Here is a 15,067-nt window from a genome sequence, read left to right as displayed (position 1 = left end):
AACGGAGGCATCCGTTGAGTTGGGAGTGGAGCTGGGGCCGCCCTGAAAGCCTTATCGCTTTGTCTCGTACACATAGTTTATCAAGGGCTCACCGTTTATCTAATATCATTCTTATGGAGGACTAAGCCTCAGATGTCACAAATAGCCAGCTGTGGCAATCGGAAGCAAATCGATCTTTCGATGAGTTGAACATGGAACATCTTGCTTCAGCCAAGTGGTCAAACGAGGCGGGGCTGCAAGAGTTGCAGCTAGTTAAGAAGGATTCTTCAGGACATAGCTAGCTAGAGATCCTACAGATGGATGCATCATGAAGTCGAATTGATGGCGGCATATGTTGGAAGCGGGACCGCTGTCTTCAACTTGGTATATGGACTCCCGAAACGAATACGTCTACATTCCTCTTCGATCACAGCGATGGGCTGATATTCTCATGATCATTTTAATAGATTCTGGATTCTTCCCTGCTTTTACATGCCCTCACATGTAGCATTGAATCCGTTAACGGTCAGGAATACAAGGATGGCCATGGCTAGTTGAGTCCGACTGACATTACGACTACGCTGGCTGCTCAAGCTATCAATTATTAGAAGCTGTGATCAAAGATTCCATACTAGTACATCTATCATGTCAATAATCCACACAAAACATCGTTCAGCTAGACCCCTACTCTTGCAGTTCTTCATTTTCTCTCCTCTCCTGTTTCCTCTTGCGCTTCTATGTCTGCTTTACTGAAACCCTTTCCCCTGTGGCTCCAGAGATCCAAGGTCACAAGGCTAGGGGTGACGGTTAGACCGGGAGCTCTGCATGCACGGAATGAGAACGGTTTTTGAATAAAAAATCCGCACGGCCAGTTGCTTCCAGATCGATTCCTGCGAAGCTGTGAGCTTCGGAAAACTGACTTTGGGCACCCATGATTTTTTAATCGCCGGGTTGATTCTGGCCAAGCAGCGGTTGCACAAAATCGTACAGAATAAGAAGTTAGCAAGAGCTATCTCAAATCGCCCGATCGTCCTCGCTCGTTGCAGCGCCAATATCAATCAGCCGAGAGTAATTGCTGATTTTGCGTCTTTTCCTGCCGCTACGTCGAAGTGCGCCCTCGCTACTCGATGGGCTATCGGTCCCTTGCTTCTGGGAAGTCATTGAGTCATCAATAGGAGTGTCCCTTAACTTGTGAGCTCCGCCGAGGTGGGTATCGATAGCTTGTGCCTGCGTCGACGGTTGATTGCTGTTCCTGTCAAGGTCATCGGAGTCGTCATCATTTTCGTAGTTCTGCGGCAAGTGCCTTCTCTTGCGCGCACTGTTTTCCTCTGCCGGTTTACCGAGATACTCTGCTCGCTTCGGAGTTTCCTGGTCTCTTCCCACATTTGCTCCTATAACCGGAGCCTGATCTCGAGAAGCGGGCCCCACTGAGGAGCCAGGTAGAACATACTACAATAGTCTTAGAACTCGAAATCTGTTCATGGTACGAAGATACTCACGTGATGCCCAATCTTTGCCATTGGGTTGAATATTTCTTCTTTCATCTTCTGCTGGATTTCTTCCGAGGGCGAGATCTTGAATTTAGGCAAGCCTTTCCTCAGGAATCCCTTTTGTTTATAACCGGGAGTCGGCTGGAGGATGTTTTGTTTTTTCAGTATATCAGTAATCTGAATAATAGTTTGCCCATTGCAGTCTGCAACTCATCAGTCGAGTTCAAAGTTCACACCGGCGGTTGGACTTACGGAGTTTTTGAGTAAATAATGAAGTGTGACTTGGATAGCCTTCATCCATAATGATCTTAAGGGCTCGTCTCAAGAGCACCAGACTGGTCATCTCGCTCAGTAACTGGACCTCATTGGGCTCGAGTAGGCACTGGTAGCACGCATGGGTATTAGGAATTCTAGAATCATCCGAGCTGTCAAATCCGTAGCATGCCGCATGCTGGCGTGAATGACAGAAAACACACTCAATCTGCTAGACTTAGCATTCTGCATCTGTAAAACATGACAAGCTTACCATTGCCGATTCCTCTCCATCCCATCCGCATTGACATCGAACGCTTTGCTGATTCTCGTTGCCCTCGCTGAGAGTCCTATCTCGTCGCCCAACATGCTTCTGGATCTCGGCAACTTTTTTCTGTGACAGTATAGTCCCATGGCCTGGATGCGCGTCTCCCTTATTGGCATCGTCAACTGCAGATCTTGGATTGATCGGTTGGGTAGGAACGAGTTCGCTGTCCGGCAGAGGGGATGTGGTCTGGGTCTGCTTTGGTGAGCTCTGTAATCTATGCTCATGGTTTCAATCAGACTCCTTACAGGAATCATCATCTGCAACTTCTCTCTTTCAGTGATATCTTGGGCTGCTTCGCGAGATAAGTCTGTGGAACGAACCGCTGTAAAAGGTAAGTCTCGCTTGAAATCATCTTCTTTTATATGACACATCTTACATCGGATCTTCAAGTCGTCCTCGTTAAATTTTTCCTCAACAAGTCCAATGTCCTCAGATCGGTGCACCACGTCTCTATATTCGAGGTCCATGGGCACCTTCGGCGCAATTTCCGATCCCTCTGGGTCGGGACCCGTCCATTTTAGGGACGTCACTTTTAGTCCCACCCTTGTGAAGTTAGTAAGGGAAGCAACTCTGGCAGGAAAAGGTGCCTACGTATGCCATCCGCTATTCATTGCTCCGCAAGATTGGGTTTCCTTTCTCCAGTTCTCATTAAGTGGGTATTTGATCACGTCGTTCATCGCGCCGGTGAACCCGGGAGGCTCGTACTCCGGGGGACAGTCATCGGTGTAGAATAAGTGGATTCCCAGGTTCCTTTTATCTATCAAAGCATTAGCCAGTATGCCTCTTATATAACAGGGGAGGAGAATACTTGGAAGGTTCGGTAGGAAGGTACTGAGTGTTATCAGTCTTCGAACTATCGTCTCTAGACCGATTCTAGCCGTTTGGGCGGACTTCAAATCAGCGACACAGCCCACAGGATTGATCGACAGACTCTCCAGACGACTGTTCACACCACCAGAACCTCTCGAGTATCTGAACGTAAAAGTATAGGTCTCCAAGACATTCTCTGGCTTATCTTTGTCAACAAGAATGGTGAATTGAATAGCACCCAGGACATTTCTCTTGAGCGCATCGAATATGCCGTTTTCCTACTCCCATCAATGGTCTGAATATAAATCAACGTAGACAGCAGACGCACCAGGACATCGAGTAGCATGTTAGCCTTGGGGTCGGAATCACGGACGATGATCTTCAGTGGTTGTCCCCTCCTCCCGGTCCCGAACGCGACTTGTGAAAGAGCTCCGGTTCCTCCGGGGCGCGGTTTTCCATCTATAAACTCTCTGTATGATAAAGCATTTTCCCTCTGAGCCTCTTTCAGATCTCGATCGTCAAAGCACGGGAGCGGTAGAAACTCGCTTTGGGAAGCACAGATCAGGATGTCTGTCAATATGGCAAAGGCGAGGATAAACTGACCGGAGATAGAACAACGTCCCGAGCTATAAACACCCGATTAACCTTAGTGGTGGAAATAAACCAGATTCGGCCAGGTGTACTCACCGAGACGTGCAGCATGATTTGTACCAATTCAAGGCTTTGCTGTTGTTTCAAGGCTGTGCTTTCTTCAACTATCGATCTCGAGATATTCTCCACTTCAACCCGCCTTTCAGTCTGGTCAGAGACGTCACCTTTCGATATGAGGCCTTGAAGAATAGGAGTTGGCTGTAGTTGGACTGTCGACACAGGCCCAGTAAATTTGATTCGGGCCATTCTGAGCAACTTTCTCTGACGGCGCCCCCTACGCACCTAGTTTGAGAACAGCAGAGACCAGGAAATGCGGAGCTGATTTCAGGTGGAATTTCGTGCCATATGTTGATATGGTTGCAGATAAGATAATTAGAGTTGACCTGGGATCAAGGTCATCGTGACGCGAGGGAAAAGACGATGGTCAAGGTTCTGGGGAATAACAGCTGTTTTTGTAGAGGTACCTCCCCGCTCGCCTCAGGCAACGACTCAGCTACAACCCGGTAAGGCCAATCGACACAGATGGTGGGTTCATAGTCTAGGAAAAGCGAAGAGAGTAAGTCTCTCAGAGTATTGGTGAGTTAAGTATTCTGCTTCAACTAAAAGTGGTATAATCCGAAAGATGGAATCATTGAGCTTTCATGTATGGTTGGGAAGCGGGGATATCGGAGATTCCAGATGCAACCACCACTTTGAGTGACGTTCTTCTAGATGCTTATCTATCGGGCCCCTAGGACTCAAGGATAGCCAGGCCTGCTTATGGATTTCCTTTTCTCTTTTTTTATCTTCTGCAGCTTTCTACTTATCTTTCCAGTTTGGCTATCCTTGGAATTTTCATCCTTCTTAGCTCATCTACGGTTATCTCCGACGATATGTTTCCCGGAGTCTTGGCGCGCCCACTCCAATAAAACGTGGTTTATCTACATATTGGAAGGAGTTCCTGCTTTGGCCCTTCGCTGTAAACCGGGAACTATACTGTTCGATTTCCCCGAAGCTCTTCCTACGCCCTCATTCTTGTTCTTTCAGTAGACCTGTATCTCCAAGAACCACAACTATGAACCGAGGGCGAGCATTCCAAACGATTTCGAACGCATTGGAGAATTTCCTGTAGTATCTCTGGGGCCCTTGGTATGTGAACGACATCCAATTGGTCTCAATGAGGCTGGCTGGATTGGCTGAACGAGAAGGGCTGCGATAGCCTCTGATCTTGAATCGGGATGCGTCGCATGCTCCAAACATGCTATACCCAGTGCCTGCGCCTCAAGATAAGGCACTGAAACATAATTCTATCCCACCCTTGAGTTTGTCTCATCTGTATGTTTACAATCCAGCAGCTTCAGCTTTGATCACGCTTCGATGGCTCTAGAGTAAGGGCTCAGAGTCGATTGAGAAAGTTTGCATAGCAGGATTACTCCGTACTCGGTATACTGCCACACCTGAAAAACGCGACAGACATGATTACAGGAAAACCGAAACACCATTTCGTCAGGAGCTGTCATCTGGAAAGGCATTTGGACAAGTATAACATATTTATATTGAACCGAGCAGTGTACGTGATGTTTGAGGTCGGCTTAAAGCGAACCTAAAAAAAGATAGCGTTCCAATTCCACCCGATATGTAATGGCAGACTTACCTTATCTGGCCTCTTCCCCGCAATCCTTGGTTCAACTTCCTGCATGCCAAACATGATATAGGATGATGGAAAGCATAGCACCAGCCAAGCTGGGTTCTGCCGATTTTAGAGCAGTGCCTTCTGGCTACGATGATTTCCCAAATTCTTGTCTCGAAAGACCGTTTTTGTCTACCGGAATTATTTCTTTTCAACTGTTTGGAATCTTGAGAATCAAGCCCCAGAACTTCATTCCGCCCCACTATATCACGTGTGGTTCTGTGGTCATGGAGTGGCAATGGCATGCATATTTCTAGGGCGAGGTTGATAAGTGATGCGTATGATGGAACAGCTAAATTTCAGGTCATAATACTGATCATGGTTGCGAGTGAGATGATGAGATGTGGTTTGTGTGTCCTTGCTGTGTAGGTAGTATAAGGTGCAGTTTCGGTAGCAGGAGTCTAGGTATACATATTTTGAACTCTTTCTTACTCGAAGTATCTCTTGTATATGACCTATTCTCTTGATGTATCAGAGCCGATTAAGGAAATTACTCTGTATGCCTTGTAAAGGGAGACTGGAACCCTATCGATTTTATGGTCCCTTTAGGGAAGTTCTCAAGATGATTAGTCGTTCGTTGACACTATTCATGTAACTCAGGACGGCAAATTGTGAATCCGTTTTGCCTCATTACAATCGAGTTTTCTTTCCTGATTTTGCCCTCGTCATCCGAAATTCTTCTGGAGATCGATCTACCCCCAAATATCGATTGATTGTTTGGTTTATTTCCCTAGTTTTACCCTTGCGAAACCTCTATTCCCTCTTTTTGCTTATTCACCTGATCGTTATCACTTATCATCAGACCGATAACTAGTACGTAGGTACCGCTGTGGGTGCCTTAGTCCATACTAGCCTCGGGGAAGCGCCAAAAAGCCTTGCCAGAGGAGGCACGACCAACCACCTCCCAGTGGTGGTCCAGCTCCCTCGATCATTCTCCGCCGCCCAACTGTTCCAACATCTTTCTTGTCAGCTGCAGCATTTCAATCCTTGCTAACACCACCGTTTCTCTCCCACTCTTTTCCCCCTCTTTCTTACACGGGAACTCTCTTATGACAACCATGTTCTGAATTATCCCCTCGCTTTCTCATTCAAGGTTTCAGGGCATCAACTCTGTCTCTGCGAGCCTATCGTGTTATCAGACACTGTGCCCTCTCCCACAACTGGCTCATTAACCTCCCCCAAGGCTGGTTGTTTTGATCTGCACCATCCACGACCTCGTGTCGCTGCATTAGGTGAATAGAATCAACAGTTGTTTACATATTCTTTGTTAGCGATCTGACCCTCTATCAGCAAGTCAAGACGCGTCTCTTGCCTCAGTCCCGCTCTCCATTTACCTTCCAGCCAACGTTGTCAGCAGCAAGAAATTCAACATGGACCAACTAGATGCCAACAATGACCTGGATCATCGAGCGACCAATAGTACTATTGGTCAATTTTCCTTCGCTCCTGCTACTCGAACGACTGTCGTGACTACCACAACCACTACCACTACCACATTTCCTCCCCTTGTCATCAAATCTCCTCGAGCGACGCGGGATCTCGATCCTAAGCTATATCCCCTGGCCTCTTCTCCCACTCCTACGGCTTTGAGGAACATAAAATTCGGACTCGGCGGGAAAACTGTCGTGTTCAACGAGCCGGAAGATGCAGTAGTGGCTATCAAAGAGGTACGGCAGTCCCAAATTAGATCCTTCGGAGCGTGACTTCTCTTCTGTTTCTGTTTGTACTTACATACGTACTGCATTACATGCCCCGACTTTCTCTCCGCTAATTTGATTTTCACAGGTGAATGAGACAAACAACGCGTTGAAAGCCTCGAATGGATTTGTGCAATCCGTCACTTCGTACACTACTTCAGATAACGCCCAGAGCTCCCGTCGTCTAGCATCTGCTCGATTATCTAGCCAGCCGTCCAACGCGTCCAGCGCGAAACGTCGGCCAGCATCAGCCGTAGACTCCCACCAATCGTCCACAAGGCTACGTCCAGGTAGACTTCCGTCGGAGCCCTCATTTCGTCAGATTCGTTCTCATCTCTCTTCAGCCACGTACACGACTGGCTTGGCGACTCCGGAGACCGAATCCAGCAGTTACAACTTGAGTGACTATGCGATGCCTCGAAGAAGGATACATAGTGCGGCCATACCCCGCAGAGAGACCTTATTGCGCTCGCCTCTGTCGTCAGAAGTTGAAAGCCAGGAAGTATTGCAGGATCCCGGTGCAGAATCGGTCCTAGGAAAAGAAGCACTCCGCGCTAAGGCAGTTATTTGGGAGAGAAATCGACATCTTAGTCGAGATAGGGACAGCGCCTTCTCGAGGCCAGCACCCCAACTTGCTACTCCGGTGGTAAATAGTGATGCAGCTGCGGGTGTGAACACTGCAAGCCAAGGCACTGACTACGACGGGTCGGAAGAGTCGTTTCAGCAGGCACCAACGGAACCTGCATCCCAGATTTCGGCTATTGAAAATCTTGTTGCCCACGACATGTGCTTACCCAGCCCCAGCTTGTCGCCTGTGGCTGCCCTGAATGCAATGAATGTGGATTCCTCATTTGAGTCGGCGGAAGACCAAGAGATGGATACGGACTCAAGCCTCGATAATAATGCCTCCCGCCTTTCAAACATACGGCACTTGGACGATTCAAAGAACCATGATTTGTCTCCTTCCAGGTCTGGAAACCTGCCGGGCGCTACGGAAAACCGTCATACTCCGTCTTTGATGGACATACCCAGCGTATTGGACTTTTTTGACTCGGTTCCCGAAGAACTGAAAACTTACCTGATGTATCAGTTTCTGAGGAGGTGCCCCAAGCCAACACTGCATTTTGTGGCGGACGTGGTGAATCCAGCTTTGAAGTGCGATTTTCTCGCGCTTCTCCCTCTGGAGCTTAGCCTCAACATTGTCAAGTATTTCGACGTTCAAACCATGTGTCGTGCAGCACAAGTGTCCAAGAAATGGAGGCATATCATCAATTCGGATGAGAAGACTTGGAAAGATCTATTCGACAGGGATGGATACGTTCTCACCGATGGTGAGTTGGAACGTGCAATCAAAGAAGGTTGGGGATGGCAGTTTCCGCATGGGAATGACGACTGGGAAAAAGATCTGAGCTCGTCGTCAGTCATAAAATCTGAACCAGATTGCGCGCCTGGGTCCGCTCTCTCTTCGTTGCCAGGAGAATCCGGTGAACGGGCTCTGTCTGTAAGTCGTCGACCGAAAAGGAAGGCCACTCGCATCTCGGGTCGCAAGTATGCGAAGAGAAAGATTTCCTCCAGTAATACCGATTCCTCGGACTCCTCAGGTTGGAGAAATGGAGTAACTGCAACTGAGGGACCATATGCAGCCGCGAATGCAGCAGCAGCAGCTGTCCCATACCCAGAAATTGGCCTACCGTCCCTCAGGGGTCTTCATTTGTTCAAGTCCCTCTACCAGCGCCACCATTCGATTCATAAAGGCTGGATGAAACCTAGTGTGAAACCGAAACACATTGCCTTTCGCGCTCATGATCGCCACGTAGTTACTTGCCTCCAGTTCGACACCGACAAGGTTCTGACAGGAAGTGACGACACGAACATTAACGTCTACGATACAAAGACGGGCGCCTTAAGGGCGACTCTGGAAGGCCACGAGGGAGGGGTTTGGGCCCTGGAATATCACGGCAACACTCTTGTGTCCGGGTCCACGGACAGGTCGGTGAGAGTCTGGGATATCGAAAGGGCAAGATGCACTCAAATTTTCCATGGACATACCTCGACAGTGCGTTGTCTGCAAATTGTTCTACCAGTCCAAGTTGGTAGCAATGCTGACGGCACACCCGAAATGATGCCTAAAGAACCAATCATCATAACTGGTTCCCGCGACTCTAGTTTGCGAGTCTGGAGACTCCCGAAACCAGGTGATCCGGTGTACTACCAGAGTGGACCCCATGCCGATGATACCGATTGCCCTTATTTCATCCGTGTCCTTACTGGTCATCAGCACTCTGTTCGTGCGATCGCTGCGCACGGTGACACATTGGTTAGCGGGAGTTACGATTGTACCGTGAGAGTGTGGAAAATATCGACTGGAGAGACTATTCACCGACTTCAGGGGCATACACTCAAAGTGTACAGCGTTGTACTTGACCACAAAAGGAATCGATGCATCAGCGGTTCAATGGACAATACAGTCAAAGTGTGGTCTCTGGATACTGGCTCGATCATTTACAATCTAGAAGGTCATAGTTCACTTGTGGGTCTTCTTGATTTGAAGTGCGACCGTTTGGTCTCCGCGGCTGCAGACTCTACCTTGAGGATCTGGGATCCTGAAAGTGGTCAATGCAAGAGCAGGCTGAGCGCGCATACTGGTGCCATTACCTGCTTTCAGCATGACGGCCAGAAGGTGATCTCGGGATCTGATCGGACGTTAAAGATGTGGGATGTGCGGAACGGGGAGTGCGTTCGAGATCTTCTCACGGACCTGAGCGGTGTATGGCAGGTCAAATTCAATGATCGAAGATGCGTTGCCGCAGTACAGCGCGATGCTCTGACGTATATTGAGGTAAGTCGAGGAAAGTGTCTCTCGATTTGCTCATCATCATTGTTAACCATCTTCAGGTCCTCGACTTTGGTGCTTCTCGCGACGGTGTCCCGGAGGATCAGTTGGGGAGACGGATAGTTGTCAACCGATGGGGACAGGAGATCGGTGACAATGCTGACGAAGATTACGATTTATCTGACGGTTGACGCCGTTGGTTCAGACTACTGGGCTCGTCAGTGCTTCGCCAGCTGGCATGGCTCGAAGCACTTCGGTCACCAGATCATGCCAACGTTTGCCGCTTTTATTCTCTTTCCTGCTCTGCTTCCTCTTCCTCTCTGCCTTTCAAGCCATGAAATGTTTAGATACCCTTTATCCACAGACTTGTTCTTTATCGAGAGGCTTTGCATAGCGTGGTCAGCATCCATTGTCATGCTGGGAAATGACGGAAATGGCGTTTTGACTTTCGAAAACAATGATTTACTAGCCCCAGCTCGCTTCATTTATCTTCTCTATTATGTTTCATTCATATCTCTTATTTCCATGTTCAAATGTCATTCCTATATGCATTATGATTAATTGATGTTGCGTGAGTTGAGCAGATCTGTTTTGATGCACACGGCGCTTGACTGTTTTCTCCTGCTTCCCTTCGTGCTTCAGCAGGCGAGAATTTTGTTCATAGACTCTCTATGAGCTCTTTTTCACGATCTTCAAAAAGTGAATTGAATCCTTGCATTTATATTCATATGGGGGCAGTTGTACTATCTCATGCGGTTGGGCTTTTTTGCTGGAAGGGGTAGCCTTACAAAAACAATAAACTTGGGTACACCATCACTGAACGGATCGCTCTTAGAAAATGAGTCAGAAGGGTGTGCTGAAACAAGCTTGAGCGCACTGTGGGAATATTGGCTATCAATTAGACTTGATCAGTAGTATAATGACGTGCCGAGTCTGAGGACAGGATGATACCCGTTGTATTATGCGGACCAGCCCATCAGCTGTCGACTTCTCCATTGTCTGGCATACCCAGGAACTGGGAGAAGATCCTGCGCAAGGCAATTCGCAAGATGTAATTCAATCCACTGGATGTAAGACAAGGAATGGGCCACGCGGAAATGAGTCCTAGAGTTCTGAATTGCACATTGGCAGGTGCGCGATTGCTTGAGCCGTCTATAGAGTATGCGGTATGAGAGCGATTGAGATCTCTCATATTCTCAAGGACGGTCTGAGATCCGAACGAGCACACGACGTCCCAATCGATCATGGTGGAGCTGCCGAAGCGCCTCGGACGGATGAGCTGGACGGGATGGACTCAGCTTTCACTTCTACATTGCCATCGAACCCAGCAGCAGATAAGATGGCCCATCGTATGGCACTGATGCCTAGGAATTGCCCCGGTCCAGTAGGTGTTTCTGCACTGCATGTAAGAATTTCCCCCAAAGCGCCAGGGCCTTCGACACGACCGTCCGGTTGAACTATTGGCCTGAGATCTTGAAGCAGGTTCCTTAGCACGGCGACATTGGCCACTGATGCGCCGCTCTTAACCTGCTTTTTTCTCTTCGCTAATACCTTGTCGACTTTCGATAGGATAATCTGGTGGGGGATGGCGTACTTTCGGAAGAGCATGAGAATGTCCTCGTCTTTCTTTTTGATCCCGTGGAGGCTGTCTATTAAGATAAAGGCCCGACGAAGCCTACATGTCGCGACCAAAGTCAGTATCAGTTGCCCATGGTCAATGCAAAAAGCGACTCACTGGCGCCGTCCCTGAAGATACTTCAAAATCTCAATACCCCATTCCGTCCTGCTTCCCTTTCCATACCCTGGCATGTCCAAAAGGACAATTTTGGATTCGCCGCCTTTGGTCCCTCCAATGCCGAATGCGTTCATCTCCCGGGTTCTCCCAGGCTTAGATGAAGTCCAGCACATCTCCTTGCCCATTATGGCATTGAGTAACGAGCTTTTTCCGACGTTTGAACGACCAAGGAAAGCCACTTCGGGTTCGAGCGACGAGAGGGGTGTTGTGCGGAATTTGCTGGCGGACCATAATTTGACCGGAGAATGACGCGACGGAGTGAAGAACTTATCCGCGTAGGAAAGTTGAGATTCATTCGGTATTCGTGTATCCCAGTAGTAGGAGAGGTCGGACGGAGTCAGATCGCGAAGCTGGAGTTTGGGCGCATTTGGAGGATCGGATGGTGCAACAGCTGTTGGTGGACTTCGGCGAGGGAGAGCGGTTGAGAGATTCCTGCGCATACAGGCCGTACAGACATAGAGCCCGGTCTTCATTGTGAAGTATGATTCATTGACTGTAAGGTGAAATTCAGCTTGCAGAAAAAGTATCTGAGCTCAAACATGATGCCGTCGAATGAGAAAGTGATTCGAGCGGGATCCAAGGGGAGTCTCCGACTCTCCGCCGATCTGGGCCCCACCGCCATCCGGCCGATAAGCAAGCTCCGGGGTTCCAGAACCCAACTCTACGTCCATTCTGCCTTGATCACTTATCTGGAAGAGACTTGAGTAGTGTGCGCACGTACTAATCGCCATTCACACAATTCTAGCTTCTCGTCCCAGAGGAAGCCTGAAGATAACTTTCGAATTTCGCCCAACATGATCAACGCCGTCCTCGTCTTCAACAACAACGGGCAACCGCGCCTCACTAAATTCTATACACAAATCGTGAGTGACCTGGACGTCGCGGTTCTTGATGAGCTCGATTGAAGATGAACTTTACTGATATAAGCCTCTGCATCGCGGTTAGGATACGCAAACAAAACAGTCACTGATTGCCCAGATCTACGATCTGGTGGCACAGCGTCCGCCGAGTGCCTGCAACTTCCTACCATTGCCTCCATTGCTTTCGCAAGGCGCGCGTTCAAGCGCAGCAAATGGTCCTTCTGATGCTCCTACGCAAGTCACCTACCGCACCTATGCCACCTTGTCCTTCATTATGATATCCACATCCACCGAGTCACCGCTTGCGCTCATCGATCTAATACAAGTTTTCGTGGAAGCTCTGGATCGGATATTTGAGAACGTTTGCGAGTTGGATCTTATCTTCGGGTTCGAGACAATGCACGCAGTCCTCAGTGAGATGATTGTCGGTGGTGTCGTGGTCGAAACCAACATCGACAAGATTGTTGCAGGCGTGCGAGAACAGGAAGGCAATCTAGGTAAAAAGAAGGCTATACAAGCAGCCAGCTCCGGCCTTGGGCGAGGAGGGCTCTCAGGGCTTGGTGCTTGGCGTTGAATAGCATGATTCCCATATTTGTTTGCTCCAGTGCTACAGGGTATCGGGTAATTTGGTTGCATTTACGGGTACGGCGTCTGGCTTGGAATTCGCATTGTGTACATATAATGGCTATGAGATGACTTTAAGTGTCCCGAAACATAAGTAATTGAGAACAATATTCGATTCTACACCTAGAAGGACTCGTTCACACTTTGTTAGTCCAGATCTCTCCATCTACTCCGTACTCTATGTTTCTTGCCTTAGGATGCAGGCATAAATTCAGGCAGCAATCGAGCTTCGAAAACCCGAAGGGTTAACCCTAGAGCATGTGACCAAAATGCAGCAACACAAGCCGGCCCGCGGTTTTTCCGCACTAGCGTGACCCACAAACGCAACGGCGGCTTTTCTTCTCGATCATCAAAAACGAGCTTCAACTTTTCCTCTCTTCCCTCGTCTGTCAATCCCGTCACCCAGCACCATTGCGGAACTCAGTCGACAAAATGGTAAGCCCTTGATACCCAATTCGAATCTCTCTTAGTAGAGCTGTCGATCATTTTGCGACATGTCGTGAGACAAGAAATTGTCTTCCTCATTTCGCGAGGGTCGAGGCATATTCCGCTGGTCGCACAATTCTCTTCTGAGATGCGTGCACCGGCGATGATTTGGCTGGAGTCACAGAAGTTGTCTTTGGACTCTTTCTTGTGTTCTCTCTAGAGTTCAAAGAAGATACAGCAATTGGTGGACAACTCGCTGATCTTCTTTTCTCAATGACAGCCTCCTAAGTCCGGAAAGAAGGCCGCCCCTCTCCCCTACCCCCAGGGCAAGGCTGGCGTTAGCAAGAAGGGCGCTAAGGTATGCAGTCATTCCCCAGACTTCTGAAAAGAATTCTTGTTGCTAACAATTTCAATTAGAACCCTCTCATCGAGCGCCGCCCCCGCAACTTCGGTATTGGCCAGGACGTCCAGCCCAAGCGCAACCTCTCCCGCTTCGTCAAGTGGCCCGAGTATGTCCGTCTTCAGCGCCAGAAGAAGATCCTGAACCTCCGCCTGAAGGTTCCCCCTGCTATTGCTCAGTTCCAGAGCACTCTGGACCGCAACACCGCTGCCCAGACCTTCAAGCTCCTCAACAAGTACCGCCCTGAGACCAAGGCCGAGAAGAAGGAGCGTCTCCACGCCGAGGCTACCGCTGTTGCCGAGGGCAAGAAGAAGGAGGATGTCTCCAAGAAGCCCTACAACGTCAAGTACGGTCTCAACCACGTTGTCGGCCTCGTCGAGAACAAGAAGGCTTCCCTTGTTCTGATCGCCCACGACGTTGACCCCATTGAGCTGGTTGTCTTCCTTCCAGCTCTTTGCCGCAAGATGGGTGTCCCCTATGCCATTGTCAAGGGCAAGGCTCGTCTCGGTACCGTTGTCCACAAGAAGGTAAGACAAACTTACCCCTTATTTACATCCTGCGACGTGTCCTAACTTCGCCCTTTCAGACCGCCGCTGTCCTTGCTCTCACTGAGGTTCGCTCCGAGGACAAGGCTGAGTTCTCCAAGCTCCTCTCCACCATCAAGGAGGGCTACACCGACAAGTACGAGGAGTCCCGCCGCCACTGGGGTGGTGGTATCATGGGCTCCAAGGCTGTTGCCCGCATGGAGAAGAAGCGCAAGGCTGCTGAGGCTGCCGTCAGAGTTTAAAGCCTGATCAGTTTGATTGACGGGTTTTTCCGGACGACATTATGACTTCGCGGTCCTTCTCTTTTTATTCTCTCCACAGGGGTGGATGTAATCAAAAGTTGAAACACTTTGGGAAATGGGAATGGTGTTCTGAGGCTCATATTGACTTGTTGACGGCATTTTTAGCTTAGATGGGTGGAGCACTTCGGCACCCTCTCAATTCCAATCCATATTGATGGCCCACCTTGTTTTCTTTTTTTATGTACACGTCGCAGATACCCATGAATGCATTTTCAGACATCAATTAGCAAGCACACCATGCGTAGAGCATAATTGAGGTTGAGCATTCATGCATGTGATATCTGTCTGTAAAGTAGAACAAGGCTTAAGCTACCTGGTGTTACTAGCCTGTACCATATTTGTTGTGGAGTAGACTTTATTCCAATGCTGTACAACATTCTCCTCTTCGAGTCAATTGAAGAAATAA

At 48.9% G+C, this 15,067-nt stretch overlaps 5 protein-coding genes across 5 annotated transcripts; 3 read left to right on the top strand and 2 right to left on the bottom strand.

The window, feature by feature from the left end:
* Window positions 1-993: 993 nt before the first annotated feature.
* Aspvir_010007 (putative meiosis specific protein Hop1) lies at window positions 994-3,756 on the bottom strand (the record flags this gene model as incomplete). The annotated part of the gene is made up of 11 exons (XM_043273144.1): window positions 994-1,428; window positions 1,479-1,672; window positions 1,722-1,950; window positions 1,996-2,241; window positions 2,295-2,371; window positions 2,426-2,592; window positions 2,641-2,806; window positions 2,858-3,137; window positions 3,188-3,404; window positions 3,463-3,485; window positions 3,547-3,756. The coding sequence occupies 11 exons, from the start codon at window positions 3,754-3,756 to the stop codon at window positions 994-996; spliced, it is 2,244 nt and encodes a 747-aa protein (XP_043129079.1).
* Window positions 3,757-6,549: 2,793 nt separating this feature from the next.
* Window positions 6,550-9,900, top strand: Aspvir_010006 (F-box/WD repeat-containing protein; the record flags this gene model as incomplete). Its single annotated transcript, XM_043273143.1, has 3 exons — window positions 6,550-6,846; window positions 6,965-9,715; window positions 9,772-9,900. The coding sequence occupies 3 exons, from the start codon at window positions 6,550-6,552 to the stop codon at window positions 9,898-9,900; spliced, it is 3,177 nt and encodes a 1,058-aa protein (XP_043129078.1).
* A 1,051-nt stretch (window positions 9,901-10,951) lies between these two features.
* On the bottom strand, window positions 10,952-11,977 carry Aspvir_010005 (translation initiation/elongation factor MRX8; the record flags this gene model as incomplete). Its single annotated transcript, XM_043273142.1, has 2 exons — window positions 10,952-11,384; window positions 11,445-11,977. 2 exons carry the CDS (start codon window positions 11,975-11,977, stop codon window positions 10,952-10,954), a joined length of 966 nt encoding a protein of 321 aa, XP_043129077.1.
* A 321-nt stretch (window positions 11,978-12,298) lies between these two features.
* On the top strand, window positions 12,299-12,938 carry Aspvir_010004 (putative AP-3 adaptor complex subunit sigma; the record flags this gene model as incomplete). Its single annotated transcript, XM_043273141.1, has 2 exons — window positions 12,299-12,367; window positions 12,450-12,938. 2 exons carry the CDS (start codon window positions 12,299-12,301, stop codon window positions 12,936-12,938), a joined length of 558 nt encoding a protein of 185 aa, XP_043129076.1.
* Window positions 12,939-13,420: 482 nt separating this feature from the next.
* Aspvir_010003 (60S ribosomal protein eL8) lies at window positions 13,421-14,601 on the top strand (the record flags this gene model as incomplete). The annotated part of the gene is made up of 4 exons (XM_043273140.1): window positions 13,421-13,423; window positions 13,695-13,772; window positions 13,832-14,341; window positions 14,401-14,601. The coding sequence occupies 4 exons, from the start codon at window positions 13,421-13,423 to the stop codon at window positions 14,599-14,601; spliced, it is 792 nt and encodes a 263-aa protein (XP_043129075.1).
* Window positions 14,602-15,067: the final 466 nt, after the last annotated feature.

The sequence above is a fragment of the Aspergillus viridinutans genome (genome assembly GCF_018404265.1).
Source record: "Aspergillus viridinutans IFM 47045 DNA, scaffold_9, whole genome shotgun sequence".
Taxonomy (NCBI): domain Eukaryota; kingdom Fungi; phylum Ascomycota; class Eurotiomycetes; order Eurotiales; family Aspergillaceae; genus Aspergillus; species Aspergillus viridinutans.
The sequence above is the reverse complement of the archived record's forward strand: the minus strand, read 5'-3'. Positions and strand labels throughout refer to the sequence as shown.